Genomic DNA, 17,535 nt, shown 5'->3' on the forward strand with positions numbered 1-17,535 from the left:
TATTATGCTAGAACATCTAGGTACTCCATGTATGATGTGACCATTACTAGTGGTTATTGGCCTGTATTGGTAAAAATTCTCAATCATGCAGTGTTGCTGTTATAAACGATAATATTATAAACACATTAATTGTTTTCATGTAAAACCATGTGCTTGTGCATTCTTAACACCTAGTGTTTGTCAGGTGACAGATTCTCAAGCTCTATTTAAATCTGTGTTTGGTTTTATTGTTTGCAGTTGACACAGTGCGACCAGAGATTCAATTTTGTCCACAAAACATAAACCAACAGATACAGTTTGGAGTACCAAGTGTGATTGTGACATGGAATCAGCCTACTGCCTCAGATAACTCTGGTCAGACACCAAACGTGCAGGCTACACACCAATCTGGATCCAGTTTCCCTGTTGGCACTTCTACCGTTATCTACACATTCACTGATGCTGCTGGCAATGAGGCTACTTGTAGTTTTAATGTCAATGTAGTATCTGGTAAGAAAACATACACAGTGGATTTTATTTACTACCAAAGCAAATATGCTGCAAATATGATTTCACAATTTGTTAATATGTTATGGAGACTGCACAGGTAACCTGGGCTTATATTTAGCACCAATTTAATTAACACAAGGTCATTGCATTTACCGTGACATGCAAAGATAAAATCACCTGAGTTGTATGTATAATAAAATCGATCTTGGACTTCTTTTAGTTGGTGCAATATTTTCAGTAGCTTGAGTAATTGTTTGATATTTTTTGTAATTGAACCTTCATTTTTGTTTTCTTCAGTGGATACCGTACCTCCTGTTATCAATTGTCCAGAAGCCATAAGTCAGTCAATACCTTTTGGACAATTGGTTGCTCCTGTTTTTTGGGCAATGCCAACTGCTTCGGACAATTCAGGGACAGCTCCTACTGTGACTGCAAATCCATCGTTTACCCCTGGCCAACAGTTTCAACAAGGGACAACCACTATCACCTACACAGCAACAGATGCAGCCTTCAATAGTGCTTCCTGTACATTCACGGTTACCCTTACACAACAAGGTAAGAGAAAGGATAATTGTTAAATTTAAAGATTTTCAAGAAGAAAAAAGCAGTTATACAATTTTTTAAACCAAGTCACAAAACAAAACACCAGAGAATTGTTTTGATTTGTTTGTATGGATGTCTAGACACTTCATGCCTCTGCTACTGTCAAAGTTGGACATTTCATACGTTTGGGACACTTCGTACTAAGCAAATTGATTTCTTATTATCGTGGTCAGGGTACGGAGTGACCATCAGCTGAGGCACTTCATATGTACCTTCATTAGAATGGGTATTTCATAGTAAGTTAATTAGGGAATAACAGTGCGCAGACCCGGTCATCACTGCGTGGTAATGACCGGGTTGGTGGCTGGCGCTGTTAACGGACCGAGCCGGAAGCGAGGTCCGTTAACAGCGCCAGCCACCAACTAAGGTCTTTGACACACAGTGAAGACCTGGTCCGAACACTGTTATTCCCATTATAAATACCTTTATAACAAATTAAACGGCTAAAATTGTCAACTTTTGTGACTTTACTCTCGGCGACACTTCCAGACATGTTCAGGGGCCATATTTGAGCTTTAGATGGTTCCCATCTCTTTCGTGGGTTAATCACATAACTGATCTTTGAGACCAGTGACTCTTTAAAATAATGGTCTGTTCAGTGTCTTCACTGGGGTCAAAGGAGGCAAATGATTGGGCGATAGCTGTTCTTTGTGCGTTAAAACGCGCGCATGAGCTCAGCGTCCATGTAGCATGTTGCTGTAAACAAGACCATATATGGATAAATGAGTTTATAAGCGCGCAACTGTTACCTCAAAATTGATACATTTTCAGCGCGTACGCGCAAGTACGCGAAGTTGCAATGAAACTGCCATGAATATAAAAAAACATGGGATACAGTGCAATGCCAAGTTTCACACAATGTACATGTATGCTGATTTAGGGGCCACTTAATCCCTTTTCAAAAGTCGGTCTTTATACCGCACATTAACACACCCCAACGTGACCGGGTTTTGACCAATCAGAGACTGAAACCTTCCAAGGTAGTTATAATGTTCGTTGAGATACAAAATAAAAGGCCCACTACTTTTTTGTTTCACTTCGTTAATTATTTGAATGTCCTTTTTAATGTGAAATTCACGCGTTTTTATTAAGTTAATGTCCGCCACTGACAACATCTACCGCTCATATTGTTTATATATATTTTTAAATCAAACAATCACGCAATCGTCAAAATGGCTCCTTGGTCCCAACAAAATAAAATTAATTAATTTGACTTTATTATATTTCATAATCATCTGATCACAAAGACCAAACTAATCATAAACAATGCAGTAATCCCAAATTAGAACGAGGTACAAAGTGTCTTGTAAGAAGGTAGGGAGTGTCTTATAAGAAGGTAGGAAGTGTTCAAGGTAGGAGGTGTCCAGTGTACAATGTGGCAAAGGTATTGAGAGTCCTGACACCATTTGTATACAATGCAAAAAATTAGTTCATTACTACTTTGAGTGCTTTAGTTGAAGCTTTATCTCTTGAGGTGATTCTTAGTGATTCTTTTTTCTAAAGTAGATTTATTCACATCTTAAATAAAAGCAGTCAATATTTGTTTGATAACATTCCAAACATTTATTATGCTAGAACATCTAGGTACTCCATGAATGGTGTGACCATTACTAGTGGTTATTGGCCTGTATTGGTAAAAATTCTCAATCATACAATGTTGCTGTTATAAACGATAATATTATAAACACATTAATTGTTTTCATGTAAAACTATGTGCTTGTGCATTCTTTAACTGCCCAAGCAAATATGCTGCAATTATGATTTCACAATTTGTTAATATGTTATGGAGACTGCACAGGTAACCTGCCACTTATATTTAGCACCAATTGAATTAACACAAGGTCATTGCATTTACCGTGACATGGAAAGATAAAATCACCTGAGTTGAACGTATAATAAAATTGATCTTGCACTTCTTTGGTTGATGCAATATTTTCAGTAGCTTGAGTAATTGTTTGATGTTTTTTATAACTGAACCTTCATTTTTGTTTTCTTCAGTGGATACCGTACCTCCTGTTATCAATTGTCCAGAAGCCATAAGTCAGTCAATACCTTTTGGACAATCGGTTGCTCCTGTTTTTTGGACAATACCAACTGCTTCGGACAATTCAGGGACAGCTCCTACTGTGACTGCAAATCCATCGTTTACCCCTGGCCAACAGTTTCAACAAGGGACAACCACTATCACCTACACAGCAACAGATGCAGCCTTCAATAGTGCTTCCTGTACATTCACGATTACCCTTACACAACAAGGTAAGAGAAAGGATACCGTATTTTCCTGCAGATAAGACGCGTCTTACCTGACTTTTTAGACCCCAAAATCATCGATGCGTCTTATCTTTCGGTGCGCCTTGTCTGCTGACGATTGATTTTTGAATTGATGATCACTGTGTGAAAAAAAAGTCTTTGTGTGAAGAATCTTTACCAGAAATACCAACATACACGATTTGGGCGTAGCAAATACGATTTCGAGCCATGACTACGACGCTACGATAATACTCAATAAAATAAGCTAAACAAGCCGACCAATATAATTTTATTAAATCGTACAATACATGCAAACAACGAATGAACTATTTAGTGCAAATAAAAATTACGAAAAATATCAAAACAATTGTAACAAAATAAAAAAAAAAAATTTTAATTTTAGAACGCAGTGTTGAATAATAGCGGCGAATTCCCTCGAACAATGTATGTGTCTCAACGTAATGGTTGTTGCATGCCCTCCCCCGCTGGCTGGCCGGCTGAGTGTGCATTTTTTACGCTAGTGCAGTGCTGCAAGATCGTACCCATTGATCTCTATTACACGATGGGGAATAGTGCACACGTGCGTGGGGGGAATGGGGTTGTGTGTGAGCTAAATGTGTCACAGTAACCTCATTCCTCATGTATCCACTATTATTGTGCCCACGCTGTCTGTACATGTACTTCATCGACGCTTGGCAAAAAAAGTACAAAATAATGGCGACAAAAAAAGGAGACCTTCTGAACAAAAATACCTTCAACTGAGTGGCCTGTGAGATCTAAGCTAGACAGTTTCCATGTTTTCCTACCAGTAATTGTAGCGCCGATGTCCAGACAATGCCCAAAATACGGACACGTATTTTTTGCCCAAAATCCGGACACGTTTTTTTAATTTTTTTTTTCTCTCTCTCTCTCCCAATAGCTTGTTGTTGCATTTCTGATCATTAAAACAAAAACATTTAAATAAGGCCACCCTTTTTTATGTTACATTTATTTTTGAAACAAAGTCAGAAGATGAGGGAAATCAGGGTTTTTTTCAAGTTTTTTTTCACTGGCCTTTATAAACATTTGTAGCTGTTCTGTTGATGCATACAGGTAATTGTTATTTAATAATAATAATATTAATAATAATGCATTTATAATGCGCCATCTATCTAGTGTACAAGACCCTATTCCGAGGCGCAGAACAAAAAAACAATACTAACATTGTAGAGAGCATTAGAAAGATCGGTTTAGGTCGCCCAAGCTGTGCTCGCCCAAGCTGCGCTCGCCCAAGCTGCGCTCGCCCAAGCTGCGCTCGCCCAAGCTGCGCTCGCCCAAGCTGCGCTCGCCCAAGCTGCGCTCGCCCAAGCTGCGCTCGCCCAAGCTGCGCTCGCCCAAGCTGCGCTCGCCCAAGCTGCGCTCGCCCAAGCTGCGCCCGCCCAAGCTGCGCCCGCCCAAGCTGCGCCCGCCCAAGCTGCGCTCGCCCAAGCTGCGCTCGCCCAAGCTGCGCTCGTCCAAGCTGCGCTCGTCCAAGCTGCGCTCGCCCAAGCTGCGCTCGCCCAAGCTGCGCTCGCCCTTAACATTTGGGAGATGCTACTCTTTTTTAAAACTCAATGTTGGCATCTCTGGATAAGTGCTTTGGGAACATAACTGTCATCTTTGGTAGGACAAGAGTTTTATATTATTGTTAATAAACGTTCGAATCATATATTTGTTTATTGCCTCTAGCTTTTTGCTTAAAAAAGTATTATGGGAACGTAGCATTATCTTGCAATAATAGAAGGATATGATTTGTTTTTTGTTTGTAAGGCCAAACAAAATAGTACAACACTAGCCAAAAAAATTAGGGACAAAAACACATTTTATTTTTATTGAATTATTTTATTGCTTCAAAACTTCGAGTAGGAATGATTGTTAAAATCATGTTTGCCCTTGCATGTAACTTGTCTGTAAAATCAACGATGTCCAAGTTCGAGTCGAAAATCTTTCAAAATGACACAGAAGATATACCTAAAACGCAAACGTTCCGAGGTCTGTAGATTTAGTCACACCTTTACATGTAGTCGTTGTTACTGTGCGTGTGACAATAAATACAAGAAACATTGAACGCTAGAGAGCTTTTGGAACAATGTAACAGCGTGGGGTTAAACGCCCTCTGTTGGTAAAAATTACGCGAACCAGCAATAAACGCATTGAGAGAAGACTCGACGTGTCTTGGTATGCCAGGGATCCGCAAGATCATTTGGGAATTTTAGCGCATTTCCGGGCAGCGCAAATGCTAGGGCGTAACACAACCTGTTGGCGAACATCACTCAATACGGTGCCCACCCATGTCCCCAACATCTGTTGTGCAATCTCGAGATTGAGCAGTGCAATCAACAGATTGCCAGCTTTACAAACTCGCATGGTACATGTATATGTGCATGCAGCGACATCCCGGCCGGAGAATACATTACTACACACATGCTACGTTCGTCTGTCATTGCAATGTATGTATCAGCAAGGATCCTCAATGTGGATGGGACGTCAGATGATTCTTGTTGCAAATAAAATTAACTTCAGACAGTGCGTGGACCATGGTTTCTGCCACCTGATTGGGCCGGACTTTATGTTATTAACATTATACAGCGTTGGCTGATTGGATGAAGGTCTATATATGTAGGTTCTCAAAATTATGCCTTTGTTCTTTTGTGTGCGGTTAAATATGCGCCTTGTGCAGCGGTGCGCCTTGTCTGCTGACGTTTGAATTTTTGGGGGTCATTTTATGGTCCTGCGCCTTGTCTGCTGATTGCTTATCCGCAGGAAAATACGGTAATTGTTAAATTTAAAGATTTTCAAGAAGAAAAAAGATGTGAAACAGTTTCTTAAACCAAGTAACAAAACAGAACACCAGAGAATTGTTTTGTTGTCTGCTGATTGCTTATCCGCAGGAAAATACGGTAATTGTTAAATTTAAAGATTTTCAAGAAGAAAAAAGATGTGAAACAGTTTCTTAAACCAAGTAACAAAACAGAACACCAGAGAATTGTTTTGATTTGTCTGTATGGATGTCTAGACACTTCATGCCTCTGCTACTGTCAAACCCTGGACACTTCATACATTTTGGACACTTCGTACTAAGCAAATTGATTTCTTGTTATCGTGGTCAGGGTACGGAGTGACCATCAGCTGAGGCACTTCATTTGTACCTTCATTAAAACGGGTATTTCATAGTAAGTTAATTAGGGATTAACAGTGCGAGGACCCGGTCTTCACTGCGTGGTAATGACCGGGTTGGTGGCTGGCGCTGTTAATGGACCAAGCCAAAAGCGAGGTCCGTTAACAGCGCCAGCCACACACCAAGGTCTTTACCACCAGTAAAGACCGGGTCTGAACACTGTTATTCCCATTAATAAAAACCTTTTAAACGAATTAAACGGCTGAAATTGTCAAAATGTTGTGACTTTTCTCTCGGCGACACTTCCAGACATGTTCAGGGCCATATTTGAGTTTTAGCTGGTTCCCATCTCTTTCGTGCGTTAATCACATCACTGATCTTTGAGACCAGTGATTCTTTAAAATAATGGTCTGTTCATTGTCTTCACTGGGGTCAAAGGAGGCAAATGATTGGACGATAGCTGTTCTTTGTGCATTAAAATGCGCGCATGAGCTCAGCGTCCATGTAGCATGGCGCTGTGAACAAGACAATATGGACAAATGAGTTTAGAAGTGCGCACCTGTTACCTCAAAATTGATACTATTTCAGCGCGTACGCGCAAGTGCGCGAAGTTGCAATGAAACTGCCATGAATATAAAAAAACATGGGATACAGTACAATGCCAAGTTTCACACAATGTACATGTATGCTGATTTAGGGGCCACTTAATCCATTTTCAAAAGCCGGTCTTTATATCGCACATTAACACACCCCAATGTGACCGGGTTTTGACCAATCAGAGACTTGAAACCTTCCAAGGTAGTTATGATGTTTGTTGAGATACAAAATACAAGGCCCACTACTTTTTTGTTTCACTTCGTTAATTATTTGAAAGTCCTTTTAAATGTGAAATTTATATGTTTTTTAAGTTAATGTCCGCCACTGACAACATCTACCGCTCATATTGTTTATATATTTTTTTAAATCAAACAATCACGCAATCGTCAAAAAGGCTCCTTGGTCCCAACAAATTTTTTTAAAATTAATTTGACTTTATTATATTTCATTATCATCTGATCACAAAGACCAAACTAATTATAAACAATGCAGTAATCCCAAATTAGAACGAGGTACAAAGTGTCTTGTAAGAAGGTAGGAATTGTCTTATAAGAAGGTAGGAAGTGTTCAATGTAGGAGGTGTCCAGTGTACAATGTGGCAAAGGTATTGAGAGTCCTGACACCATTTGTATACATTGCACAAAATTAATTCATTACTACTTTGAGTGCTTTAGTTGAAGCTTTATCTCTTGAGGTGATTCTTAGTGATTCTTTTTTCTAAAGTGGATTTAATCACATCTTAAGTAAAAGCAGTCAATATTTGTTTGATAACATTCCAAACATTTATTATGCTACAACATCTAGGTACTCCATGTATGGTGTGACCATTACTAGTGATTATTGGCCTGTATTGGTAAAAATTCTCAATCATACAATGTTGCTGTTATAATTGATAATATTATAAACACAATAATTGTTTTTATGTAAAACTATGTGCTTGTGCATTCTTTAACACCTAGTGTTTGTCAGGTGACAGATTCTCAAGCTCTATTTAAATATGTGTTTGGTTTTATTGTTTGCAGTTGACACAGTGCGACCAGAGATTCAATTTTGTCCACAAAACATAAACCAACAGATACAGTTTGGAGTACCAAGTGTGATTGTGACATGGAATCAGCCTACTGCCTCAGATAACTCTGGTCAGACACCTAACGTGCAGACTACACACCAATCTGGATCCAGTTTCTCTGTTGGCACTACTACCGTTATCTACACATTCACTGATGCTGCTGGCAATGAGGCTACTTGTAGTTTTAATGTCAATATAGTATCTGGTAAGAAAACATACACAGTGGATTTTATTTACTGCCCAAGCAAATACGCTGCAAATATGATTTCACAATTTGTTAATATGTTATGGAGACTGCACAGGTAACATGGGCTTATATTTAGCACCAATTTAATTAACACAAGGTCATTGCATTTACCGTGACATGGAAAGATAAAATCGCCTGAGTTGTATGTATAATAAAATTGATCTTGCACTTCTTTAGTTGATGCAATATTTTCAGTAGCTTGAGTAATTGTTTGATGTTTTTTATAACTGAACCTTCATTTTTGTTTTTTTCAGTGGATACCGTACCTCCTGTTATCAATTGTCCAGAAGCCATAAGTCAGTCAATACCTTTTGGACAATCGGTTGCTCCTGTTTTTTGGACAATACCAACTGCTTCGGACAATTCAGGGACAGCTCCTACTGTGACTGCAAATCCATCGTTTACCCCTGGCCAACAGTTTCAACAAGGGACAACCACTATCACCTACACAGCAACAGATGCAGCCTTCAATAGTGCTTCCTGTACATTCACAATTACCCTTACACAACAAGGTAAGAGAAAGGATACCGTATTTTCCTGCAGATAAGACGCGTCTTACCTGACTTTTTAGACCCCAAAATCATTGATGCGTCTTATTTTTCGGTGCGCCTTGTCTGTTGACGATTGATTTTTGAATTGATGATCACTGCGTGAAATAAAAAATACCTTCTTGTCCAGTTCAAATCATCGGTCTTTGTGTGAAGAATCCTTACTCAATAATGCGGTCAAACAAGGCTATTCAGACACTGAGACCGTATTTTGGTTCGAACAATGCCGCAATCCCCCAGACGGTCCTTTTATTCCAACAATGCTGCAAGATGCTTATTCCCCATGACCGTGCTTTCATTCCAACAGACGTCAGTGTTGTACAAGCGTTTTTCTGTGTGGCCGGGTATTCGTTCCTAAAATGATCTCTGAAGTGTGCTTTAGGCTGAACGTATTTTAAAAAGATGGGGTAATAACTTATTTTTGTATTTGCCTCTTTTTAGACCTTTGTGATTGATAAGTGCTTTGGGAACTTAACTGTCATCTTTGGTAGGACAAGAGTTTTATATTATTGTTAATAAACGTTCAAATCATATATTTATTTATTGCCTCTTTTTAGACGTTTGCTTTAAAAAGTATTATGGGAACGTAGCATTATCTTGCAACAATAGAAGGATATGATTTGTTTTTGTTTGTAAGGCCAAACAAAATAATACAGCACTAGCCAAAAAAATTAGTGACAAAAACACATTTTATTTTATTGAATTATTTTATTGCTTCAAAACTTCGAGTAGAAACGATTGTTAAAATCATGTTTGCCCTTACATGTAACTTGCCTGTAAAATCAACGATGTCCAAGTTCAACTCGAAAATCTCTCAAAATGACACAGAAGATAAGCCTAAAAGGCAAACGTTCCAAGGTCTGTAAATTTAGTGACTCAACACAAAAGCAGATATCACGCCTTTACATGCAGTCGTTGTTACTGTGCGTGTGACAATAAATACAAGAAACATTGAACGCTAGAGAGCTTTTGGAACAATGTAACAGGGTGGGGTTAAACGCCCTCTGTTGGTAAAAATTACGCGAACCAGCAATAATCGCATTGAGAGAAGACTCGACGTGTCTGGGCATGCCAGGAATCCGCAAGGTCATTTGGGAATTTTAGTGTATTTCCGGGCAGCGCAAATGCTAGGGCGTAACACAACCCGTTGGCGAACATCACTCAATACGGTGCCCACCCATGTCCCAACATCTGTTGTGCAATCTCGAGATTGAGCAGCGCAATCAACAGATTGCCAGCTTTACAAACTCGCATGGTACATGTATATGTGCATGCAGCGACATCCCAGCCGGAGAATACATTACTACATACATGCTACGTTCGTCTGTCATTGCAATGTATGTATCAGCAAGGATCCTCGTTGTGGATGAGATGCTGGATGTTTCATGTTGCAAATAAAATTAAATTCAGACAGTGCGTGGCGCAACCTGTCGGCGAACATCACTCAATACGTTTATGCTGACGTTTGAATTTTTTGGGGTCATTTTAGGGTGCTGCGCCTTGTCCGCCGAGCGTCTTATTCGCAGGAAAATATGGTAATTGTTAAATTTAAAGATTTTCAAGAAGAAAAAAGCAGTGATACAATTTCTTAAACCAAGTAACAAAACAGAACACCAGAGAATTGTTTTGATTTGTTTGTTTGGATGTCTAGACACTTCATGCCTCTGCTACTGTCAAACCCTAGACACTTCATACGTTTGGGACACTTCGTACTAAGCAAATTGATTTCTTATTATCGTGGTCAGGGTACGGAGTGACCATCAGCTGAGGCACTTCATATGTACCTTCATTAAAATGTGTACTTCATAGAAAGTTAATTAGGGAATAACAGTGCGAGGACCCGGTCTTCACTACGTGGTAATGACCGGGTTGGTGGCTGGCGCTGTTAACGGGCTGAGCCGGAAGCGAGGTCCGTTAACAGCGCCAGCCACACACCTAGGTCTTTACCACCAGTGAAGACCGGGTCTGAACACTGTTATTCCCATCAATAAATACCTTTTTAATGAATTAAACGGCTAAAATTGTCAAAATTTTGTGACTTTTTTCTCGGCGCAATTCCAGACATGTTCAGGGCCATATTTGAGCTTTAGCTGGTTCCCATCTCTTTTGTGCATTAATCACATTACTGATCTTTGAGACCAGTGACTCTTTAAAATAATGGTCTGTTCAGTGTCTTCACTGGGGTCAAAGGAGGCAAATGATTGGACGATAGCTGTTCTTTGTGCATTAAAACGCGCGCATGAGCTCAGCGTCCATGTAGCATGGCGCTGTAAACAAGACAATATGGACAAATGAGTTTATAAGTGCGCACCTGTTACCTCAAAATTGATACTATTTCAGCGCGTACGCGCAAGTGCGCGAAGTTGCAATGAAACTGCCATGAATATAAAAAAACATGGGATACAGTACAATGCCAAGTTTCACACAATGTACATGTATGCTGATTTAGGGGCCACTTAATCCATTTTCAAAAGCCGGTCTTTATATCGCACATTAACACACCCCAATGTGACCGGGTTTTGACCAATCAGAGACTTGAAACCTTCCAAGGTAGTTATGATGTTTGTTGAGATACAAAATACAAGGCCCACTACTTTTTTGTTTCACTTCGTTAATTATTTGAAAGTCCTTTTTAATGTGAAATTCATATGTTTTTTAAGTTAATGTCCGCCACTGACAACATCTACCGCTCATATTGTTTATATATTTTTTTAAATCAAACAATCACGAAATCGTCAAAAAGGCTCCTTGGTCCCAACAAATTTTTTTAAAATTAATTTGACTTTATTACATTTCATTATCATCTGATCACAAAGACCAAACTAATTATAAACAATGCAGTAATCCAAAATTAGAACGAAGTACAAAGTGTCTTGTAAGAAGGTAGGAATTGTCTTATAAGAAGGTAGGAAGTGTTCAAGGTAGGAGGTGTCCAGTGTACAATGTGGCAAAGGTATTGAGAGTCCTGACACCATTTGTATACATTGCACAAAATTAATTCATTACTACTTTGAGTGCTTTAGTTGAAGCTTTATCTCTTGAGGTGATTCTTAGTGATTCTTTTTTCTAAAGTGGATTTAATCACATCTTAAGTAAAAGCAGTCAATGTTTGTTTGATAACATTCCAAACATTTATTATGCTACAACATCTAGGTACTCCATGTATGGTGTGACCATTACTAGTGATTATTGGCCTGTATTGGTAAAAATTCTCAATCATACAATGTTGCTGTTATAATTGATAATATTATAAACACAATAATTGTTTTCATGTAAAACTATGTGCTTGTGCATTCTTTAACACCTAGTGTTTGTCAGGTGACAGATTCTCAAGCTCTATTTAAATATGTGTTTGGTTTTATTGTTTGCAGTTGACACAGTGCGACCAGAGATTCAATTTTGTCCACAAAACATAAACCAACAGATACAGTTTGGAGTACCAACTGTGATTGTGACATGGAATCAGCCTGTTGCCTCAGATAACTCTGGTCAGACACCTAACGTGCAGACTACACACCAATCTGGATCCAGTTTCTCTGTTGGCACTACTACCGTTATCTACACATTCACTGATGCTGCTGGCAATGAGGCTACTTGTAGTTTTAATGTCAATATAGTATCTGGTAAGAAAACATACACAGTGGATTTTATTTACTGCCCAAGCAAATACGCTGCAAATATGATTTCACAATTTGTTAATATGTTATGGAGACTGCACAGGTAACATGGGCTTATATTTAGCACCAATTTAATTAACACAAGGTCATTGCATTTACCGTGACATGGAAAGATAAAATCGCCTGAGTTGTATGTATAATAAAATTGATCTTGCACTTCTTTAGTTGATGCAATATTTTCAGTAGCTTGAGTAATTGTTTGATGTTTTTTATAACTGAACCTTCATTTTTGTTTTTTTCAGTGGATACCGTACCTCCTGTTATCAATTGTCCAGAAGCCATAAGTCAGTCAATACCTTTTGGACAATCGGTTGCTCCTGTTTTTTGGACAATACCAACTGCTTCGGACAATTCAGGGACAGCTCCTACTGTGACTGCAAATCCATCGTTTACCCCTGGCCAACAGTTTCAACAAGGGACAACCACTATCACCTACACAGCAACAGATGCAGCCTTCAATAGTGCTTCCTGTACATTCACAATTACCCTTACACAACAAGGTAAGAGAAAGGATACCGTATTTTCCTGCAGATAAGACGCGTCTTACCTGACTTTTTAGACCCCAAAATCATTGATGCGTCTTATTTTTCGGTGCGCCTTGTCTGTTGACGATTGATTTTTGAATTGATGATCACTGCGTGAAATAAAAAATACCTTCTTGTCCAGTTCAAATCATCGGTCTTTGTGTGAAGAATCCTTACTCAATAATGCGGTCAAACAAGGCTATTCAGACACTGAGACCGTATTTTGGTTCGAACAATGCCGCAATCCCCCAGACGGTCCTTTTATTCCAACAATGCTGCAAGATGCTTATTCCCCATGACTGTGCTTTCATTCCAACAGACGTCAGTGTTGTACAAGCGTTTTTCTGTGTGGCCGGGTATTCGTTCCTAAAATGATCTCTGAAGTGTGCTTTAGGCTGAACGTATTTTAAAAAGATGGGGTAATAACTTATTTTTGTATTTGCCTCTTTTTAGACCTTTGTGATTGATAAGTGCTTTGGGAACTTAACTGTCATCTTTGGTAGGACAAGAGTTTTATATTATTGTTAATAAACGTTCAAATCATATATTTATTTATTGCCTCTTTTTAGACGTTTGCTTTAAAAAGTATTATGGGAACGTAGCATTATCTTGCAATAATAGAAGGATATGATTTGTTTTTGTTTGTAAGGCCAAACAAAATAATACAGCACTAGCCAAAAAAATTAGTGACAAAAACACATTTTATTTTATTGAATTATTTTATTGCTTCAAAACTTCGAGTAGAAACGATTGTTAAAATCATGTTTGCCCTTACATGTAACTTGCCTGTAAAATCAACGATGTCCAAGTTCAACTCGAAAATCTCTCAAAATGACACAGAAGATAAGCCTAAAAGGCAAACGTTCCGAGGTCTGTAAATTTAGTGACTCAACACAAAAGCAGATATCACGCCTTTACATGCAGTCGTTGTTACTGTGCGTGTGACAATAAATACAAGAAACATTGAACGCTAGAGAGCTTTTGGAACAATGTAACAGGGTGGGGTTTAAACGCCCTCTGTTGGTAAAAATTACGCGAACCAGCAATAATCGCATTGAGAGAAGACTCGACGTGTCTGGGCATGCCAGGAATCCGCAAGGTCATTTGGGAATTTTAGTGTATTTCCGGGCAGCGCAAATGCTAGGGCGTAACACAACCCGTTGGCGAACATCACTCAATACGGTGCCCACCCATGTCCCAACATCTGTTGTGCAATCTCGAGATTGAGCAGCGCAATCAACAGATTGCCAGCTTTACAAACTCGCATGGTACATGTATATGTGCATGCAGCGACATCCCAGCCGGAGAATACATTACTACATACATGCTACGTTCGTCTGTCATTGCAATGTATGTATCAGCAAGGATCCTCGTTGTGGATGAGATGCTGGATGTTTCATGTTGCAAATAAAATTAAATTCAGACAGTGCGTGGCGCAACCTGTCGGCGAACATCACTCAATACGTTTATGCTGACGTTTGAATTTTTTGGGGTCATTTTAGGGTGCTGCGCCTTGTCCGCCGAGCGTCTTATTCGCAGGAAAATATGGTAATTGTTAAATTTAAAGATTTTCAAGAAGAAAAAAGCAGTGATACAATTTCTTAAACCAAGTAACAAAACAGAACACCAGAGAATTGTTTTGATTTGTTTGTTTGGATGTCTAGACACTTCATGCCTCTGCTACTGTCAAACCCTAGACACTTCATACGTTTGGGACACTTCGTACTAAGCAAATTGATTTCTTATTATCGTGGTCAGGGTACGGAGTGACCATCAGCTGAGGCACTTCATATGTACCTTCATTAAAATGTGTACTTCATAGAAAGTTAATTAGGGAATAACAGTGCGAGGACCCGGTCTTCACTACGTGGTAATGACCGGGTTGGTGGCTGGCGCTGTTAACGGGCTGAGCCGGAAGCGAGGTCCGTTAACAGCGCCAGCCACACACCTAGGTCTTTACCACCAGTGAAGACCGGGTCTGAACACTGTTATTCCCATCAATAAATACCTTTTTAATGAATTAAACGGCTAAAATTGTCAAAATTTTGTGACTTTTTTCTCGGCGCAATTCCAGACATGTTCAGGGCCATATTTGAGCTTTAGCTGGTTCCCATCTCTTTTGTGCATTAATCACATTACTGATCTTTGAGACCAGTGACTCTTTAAAATAATGGTCTGTTCAGTGTCTTCACTGGGGTCAAAGGAGGCAAATGATTGGACGATAGCTGTTCTTTGTGCATTAAAACGCGCGCATGAGCTCAGCGTCCATGTAGCATGGCGCTGTAAACAAGACAATATGGACAAATGAGTTTATAAGTGCGCACCTGTTACCTCAAAATTGATACTATTTCAGCGCGTACGCGCAAGTGCGCGAAGTTGCAATGAAACTGCCATGAATATAAAAAAACATGGGATACAGTACAATGCCAAGTTTCACACAATGTACATGTATGCTGATTTAGGGGCCACTTAATCCATTTTCAAAAGCCGGTCTTTATATCGCACATTAACACACCCCAATGTGACCGGGTTTTGACCAATCAGAGACTTGAAACCTTCCAAGGTAGTTATGATGTTTGTTGAGATACAAAATACAAGGCCCACTACTTTTTTGTTTCACTTCGTTAATTATTTGAAAGTCCTTTTTAATGTGAAATTCATATGTTTTATAAGTTAATGTCCGCCACTGACAACATCTACCTGCTCATATTGTTTATATATTTTTTTAAATCAAACAATCACGAAATCGTCAAAAAGGCTCCTTGGTCCCAACAATTTTTTTAAAATTAATTTGACTTTATTACATTTCATTATCATCTGATCACAAAGACCAAACTAATTATAAACAATGCAGTAATCCAAAATTAGAACGAAGTACAAAGTGTCTTGTAAGAAGGTAGGAATTGTCTTATAAGAAGGTAGGAAGTGTTCAAGGTAGGAGGTGTCCAGTGTACAATGTGGCAAAGGTATTGAGAGTCCTGACACCATTTGTATACATTGCACAAAATTAATTCATTACTACTTTGAGTGCTTTAGTTGAAGCTTTATCTCTTGAGGTGATTCTTAGTGATTCTTTTTTCTAAAGTGGATTTAATCACATCTTAAGTAAAAGCAGTCAATGTTTGTTTGATAACATTCCAAACATTTATTATGCTACAACATCTAGGTACTCCATGTATGGTGTGACCATTACTAGTGATTATTGGCCTGTATTGGTAAAAATTCTCAATCATACAATGTTGCTGTTATAATTGATAATATTATAAACACAATAATTGTTTTCATGTAAAACTATGTGGCTTGTGCATTCTTTAACACCTAGTGTTTGTCAGGTGACAGATTCTCAAGCTCTATTTAAATATGTGTTTGGTTTTATTGTTTGCAGTTGACACAGTGCGACCAGAGATTCAATTTTGTCCACAAAACATAAACCAACAGATACAGTTTGGAGTACCAACTGTGATTGTGACATGGAATCAGCCTGTTGCCTCAGATAACTCTGGTCAGACACCTAACGTGCAGACTACACACCAATCTGGATCCAGTTTCTCTGTTGGCACTACTACCGTTATCTACACATTCACTGATGCTGCTGGCAATGAGGCTACTTGTAGTTTTAATGTCAATATAGTATCTGGTAAGAAAACATACACAGTGGATTTATTTACTGCCCAAGCAAATACGCTGCAAATATGATTTCACAATTGTTAATATGTTATGGAGACTGCACAGGTAACATGGGCTTATATTTAGCACCAATTTAATTAACACAAGGTCATTGCATTTACCGTGACATGGAAAGATAAAATCGCCTGAGTTGTATGTATAATAAAATTGATCTTGCACTTCTTTAGTTGATGCAATATTTTCAGTAGCTTGAGTAATTGTTTGATGTTTTTTATAACTGAACCTTCATTTTTGTTTTTTTCAGTGGATACCGTACCTCCTGTTATCAATTGTCCAGAAGCCATAAGTCAGTCAATACCTTTTGGACAATCGGTTGCTCCTGTTTTTTGGACAATACCAACTGCTTCGGACAATTCAGGGACAGCTCCTACTGTGACTGCAAATCCATCGTTTACCCCTGGCCAACAGTTTCAACAAGGGACAACCACTATCACCTACACAGCAACAGATGCAGCCTTCAATAGTGCTTCCTGTACATTCACAATTACCCTTACACAACAAGGTAAGAGAAAGGATACCGTATTTTCCTGCAGATAAGACGCGTCTTACCTGACTTTTTAGACCCCAAAATCATTGATGCGTCTTATTTTTCGGTGCGCCTTGTCTGTTGACGATTGATTTTTGAATTGATGATCACTGCGTGAAATAAAAAATACCTTCTTGTCCAGTTCAAATCATCGGTCTTTGTGTGAAGAATCCTTACTCAAT

The 17,535-nt window shown here is 38.9% G+C and overlaps 1 protein-coding gene across 1 annotated transcript in view; it reads left to right on the forward strand.

Moving 5' to 3' along the window:
* LOC117288916 (serine-rich adhesin for platelets-like) overlaps window positions 1–17,535 on the forward strand; it is a 97,387-nt gene that overhangs the window by 34,098 nt on the left and 45,754 nt on the right. Inside the window, exons 11-19 of the mRNA XM_033769789.1 lie at window positions 238–489; window positions 787–1,044; window positions 3,091–3,348; window positions 8,098–8,349; window positions 8,646–8,903; window positions 12,311–12,562; window positions 12,859–13,116; window positions 16,526–16,777; window positions 17,072–17,329. Of these exons, the coding sequence (XP_033625680.1) occupies window positions 238–489; window positions 787–1,044; window positions 3,091–3,348; window positions 8,098–8,349; window positions 8,646–8,903; window positions 12,311–12,562; window positions 12,859–13,116; window positions 16,526–16,777; window positions 17,072–17,329 (2,298 nt within the window). The remainder of the gene's footprint in view (window positions 1–237; window positions 490–786; window positions 1,045–3,090; window positions 3,349–8,097; window positions 8,350–8,645; window positions 8,904–12,310; window positions 12,563–12,858; window positions 13,117–16,525; window positions 16,778–17,071; window positions 17,330–17,535) is intronic.

This window comes from Asterias rubens, chromosome 4 (genome assembly GCF_902459465.1).
Source record: "Asterias rubens chromosome 4, eAstRub1.3, whole genome shotgun sequence".
NCBI lineage: Eukaryota > Metazoa > Echinodermata > Asteroidea > Forcipulatida > Asteriidae > Asterias > Asterias rubens.